Source organism: Chrysochloris asiatica, unplaced genomic scaffold (assembly GCF_000296735.1).
Source record: "Chrysochloris asiatica unplaced genomic scaffold, ChrAsi1.0 scaffold00023, whole genome shotgun sequence".
In the NCBI taxonomy this organism is placed as follows: Eukaryota; Metazoa; Chordata; class Mammalia; order Afrosoricida; family Chrysochloridae; genus Chrysochloris; species Chrysochloris asiatica.
The window spans coordinates 14,059,487-14,063,958 of NW_006408541.1; the positions used below are offsets into that span (position 1 = coordinate 14,059,487).

General features: G+C 41.3%; 1 protein-coding gene across 1 annotated transcript in view; it reads right to left on the bottom strand.

Moving 5' to 3' along the window:
* The window catches only part of ARFGEF2 (ADP-ribosylation factor guanine nucleotide-exchange factor 2 (brefeldin A-inhibited)), a 110,219-nt gene that overhangs the window by 4,685 nt on the left and 101,062 nt on the right, over positions 1–4,472 (bottom strand). Inside the window, exons 36-37 of the mRNA XM_006839201.1 lie at positions 3,307–3,475; positions 1,525–1,663 (exon numbers count right to left, since the gene is read on the bottom strand). Coding sequence (XP_006839264.1) covers positions 1,525–1,663; positions 3,307–3,475 — 308 coding nt within the window. The remainder of the gene's footprint in view (positions 1–1,524; positions 1,664–3,306; positions 3,476–4,472) is intronic.

The window sequence follows — 4,472 nt, forward strand, 5'->3', positions numbered from 1 at the left end:
TAACCTTGGAACATGGAATTGAAACTATCTCTGTGGGTCACTCTTGAGCTAAATAATAAATGGGCTTACAAAATAGATGGTACCACCTGGGAACAAGGTGCTCTCTCAAACAATGAACTAGATGAGACCTAAAGTTCAACATGTTTCCATAAAGCAAAGGTGAGAAGGTAAGGAGGGAAAGAGGAACAGTTAGAAACAGAAGACAGAACAAAACAATGACAGTGCTGACACACTGGTGTGTAAATATGACACCTGAAATACAATATTAAGTGAAAAAAAAAGAAAGAAATATATTGTTCATAATCTGCATGTAGATCTAGTACAAAGTTATAATCATAGTAACTTACAACTCTGTGTCTTTCTTTTTCACTTTACATTAGACTATAAATACTTATTTTTTTCACATGACCTCTGTATTAATAAAACAAAAACACAAACATGCTATGCTAATATCTTATCCTTTATGTATTTTCTTTCAGGAAGCTTTATTCTATTATGACAATTCTCTTTGGTTGAAGCTGACACAAGCCACTGGTGTCCCATTCATTGATTTTTGTTTTTATTTTTCCAGCTTATGACTTCTTAGTTATACTTATTGGAAGATAATAGGAAAGTGTATAAAACTATAAAAGGGAAAAAATATCTGTAATTCCATCATCCTAAAAGGAACATGACATTTTGACATACTTCTACCTAGTTTAAAAAAAAAAGAAAAAAACTATGGTTGAAAATTAGAAGTAGACATAATTTTGCTCCCTGGTTATTTTATTGTCTGATGAGTATATGCCCATATCAAACAGAAACATTTTAATTTTTAATGGCTGCATCATACTTCCCCATACACCACAAATTAATTACCCATTAAAAATTTTTTTGTCTTAAGTCAGTCTGCAATGAATAGTCTGTGTGGGAATTCAGGTTTCTCTCGGTGTGCACGCCCACCCTCAGTGTAGTAGAGCGTGTATCTTCTACAGATGCCCGCACTTCGCGGGACTGTTTGTAAATCTTCAGGGAGAAAAGGAAGCTGAGATATTAGCAACTAGCTCACATGCCCAGGAGATGGGTGGCACTGACATACTTGTCTGATTGGGACTTTCTCGATGGCAACCCCCTATCTCCCAATAATCCAAGTACTATTCCTGATATCTGTACGATTCTAGTCCATCTAGTACATGGACATAAAGAATGATAGGATGCTCCCGCCCACAGGGAAACTCAGGACACCCAGGAGGGAAAGTGGCAGGCTACAGGCCATGGGCTTCCAGACACATGCTACTGCTACTAAGGTCAGCTGACTGCTCAGAGTACTTTCCCTGCCCACGTTGTTTCTATGCCTCCAAGACGACTTAGGACAGAAAGGAAGGAGGCCCTGCCTTCTAACTAAAAGGCAAAAAGAAAAAGGAAAACTGTATGAGGGTGCTGGTGTGCAGTGGTTTTCTCTGACTTTCCCAATTCACAGTACTATGGGTGATGAATTTTGCATACTACCAAATAAGAAATTTAACTGGAAACCAATCATCTTACGTTAAAAGTCGCTGCTGTATTTCTTCCCAGGAATCCCTGCGGTTCTCATCGACATACATTCGAAACAGGATCCTCAAACAGCAGGCCAGGCTGCTGGTTTCTTGTTTTAGAAGGTTGGGCTTAGACTTGCCCTTAAAACCTAGAAATCAGACAATCATGTAAGTAGTACACATTTCTAGGATAATGCATGAGAACCTAATAGTCACTTTTAGGAAACAATTAAACCTCTCCTATATGTAATACAAGGGAGCTGCAAGAAGTCTGTGGCTCTTCCTTGGTGCTGTCTACACAGGCGGCAGCCTTCTACACTGGCATCATGGCTGCCCTCAGACCCCTGGTGAAGCCCAAGATCGTCAAAGATGACCAAGACGTTCATCTGGCACTAATCAGACAGTTATGTTAGACAGAAATGGCACAAGCCCAGAGGCCCTGACAATAGGGTGAGGAGAAGATTTAAGGGGCTAGATCTGGAGGACCCACAGTGCTTACAGGAGCAATATAAAAACAAAACACATGCTGCCCAGTGGCTTCTGCAAGTTCCTGGTCCACAATGTCAAAGAGCCAGAAGTGCTGCTGATGGGCAACAAATCTGACTGACTGTACAGAAGACTGCCCACAGCGCTTCCTCCAAGAACTGCAGAGGCATCATGGAAAGAACAGCTTGGCCGGCCATCAGTCACCAATCTCAAGGCCAGGCTTCGGAGCAAAGAAAACAGACAGTCTGTTTGCAAATTTTATTTGTGCTAAATAAAAATCATAAAAGCACCAAGAGTAAAAAACAAACAAAAATGGTTGCGGAAAAATATGGAACTGAAAGGTAATGGATTTTTTATGAATTGTTTGAAGCCCCCTTTATGCAACTTAAATGACCTGACATAGAAAGCTTTGTGTTCCAGGCAAAGCCCATTACTTCCAACTTCTCATGTGTTAATAGCTCTTCAGAATTACAGTGTGTTCCTAAGTTCGCAAAATGTGTTCTCACAAAGTGCCTTTAAAGGAGTGATATCACATTCACTATTGTAAAAAATTTTAAATATTTTTTATAGCTGATGATGTCACTTGATATCCAAAACTCTGTGTTGATGGAACACAATTTAGATGTCTTATAAAGCATCCACTGTAACACTGCAATTCCCTTCCTTTACTCTCTTCGTAGGCCACCGAACTATACCTCCTGAATTACCCGAAGTTTGAATCATAGGACGTCCTGAGGAATCAGCATGAAACTCAATCTCTCTATATTAGAAGTATATCTTTTCTTTTTGTGATCCTTATTGATCTCAATCAACAGATCTTTCCAACACACAGAAATGGGATGTGTAGCTTAGTTTGAACAGAAAGGTCATGTCCAGTACAGAGACAGCAACATTCTGAACAAAATAATTATCTGTAACACTGGACCTAACCCCTAGGTTTTGTGCATTGATTTTTACAGGTAGGGAACAGAGAGAAGAAATGTAGACTCTAAAAGTCTCAGCAAAGGTGGAAATGCTTGCTGCAGTTCCTCCTAGCCCACCACACTTCTTTACATTTGATGACACTACTTTAATGTAAAATTTATTGACTTCATTCAATTGGTTGTTTCATCCAATACTGAGTCTGTCAGGTGCCAGGCAGTGTTCTTGGTACTGGGGCAAAACCTAGCATTTCCCTTCCTTCCCTCTGAAGTAAGAAAATATTCAGTACACAACTCCAGCTGTGCTAAAATTTCAGGAAAATTTCCCTAATGTTTTAGGACAAAGGGCAGTGTGGTCAACTGTCCCATCTGTCATGTGGTTTTACCTGCTCGCCACAGGACGGTCCGCTGCTCATAATTGGAGTTGAAGGCCTTTGAGAAGGAATGGGACTCCTGCAAACAGTCCAGCAGCTTGAAGAGGTGCTGCGAGGACATGTACTTGTACATGCCCTGGTCCTCCGTCTCTATGTGGATCTCAGCATCCAGGGTATCTTGCTACAGGAGGGAGGGGAGAGCTAGATGAAATCAAAGGCAGGACTTCCTAAGACACTGGAAGAGCAGCCGAAGTCAGTCTTGACTTTCCGAGTCCGTAGAAGGTACACCTCATCTCTGAGCACCCTGAATTGTTCTCTGGTCACACTTGGCTCAGTGACCGGCAATAGAACATAGTAAGTGCATGCATCATGAAGACTTTGCTGGCTAAGTCACAGTTTCACCAGTGTGGACTTAGTTGCATGAACAGGATTGTGTGTTTCTGTATTTGACTACACGGGATTATACTGTCCTATTTATTTCAAAAACATAATTGGACAATAAAATCAAGGTGCTGGACTATAAATGTATATTGTTCAATGGGAACCTAATTTGCTTTATAAACTTTCACCAAAACCACAATAAAATATTAAAAAAACAAAACAACAACCAGAAACCAAGATGTAACATGTGTGATAAAAAGTCTCAAACATCTTGACTGAAAGACAGGAGCCATTGGGCATGTTGAGCCTCCATCAGGTGATTAACCACCTCCTGATTCTGGCTTCTCTGGGAAAGCCAACGACTGATGACTTAACCCCTGGGTAGTGGTCCTCCACTGGCGCTAGGAGGGGCTGCAGCTTTGGTGGGAGCCCTCAGCCAACCCGCCTCATCCACTCACAGGGCCTGCTTGCCTCTGTAGCGTCTGTGTTTGCAACCCAGGGTGAAAGATAAGTGTTCAACTTAAGCACACTCAGTTTTATTAAGAATATCTTAATATGTTGTTGTTGTTGTTGTTAAGTGCTGTCGAGTCGGTTCCGACCCATAGTGTGCATGTGTGTATATATGGTTGCCCACCACTCGCCTGTCAGTTTGTCATACTGTGGTAGCTTGTGTGTTGCTGTGATTCTGAAAGCTATGCCACTGGTATTTTAAATACCAGCAGGGTCACCCATGGTGGACAGGTTTCAGATGAGCTTCCAGACGAAGACAGACTAGGAAGACAGAGTGACAAACTACT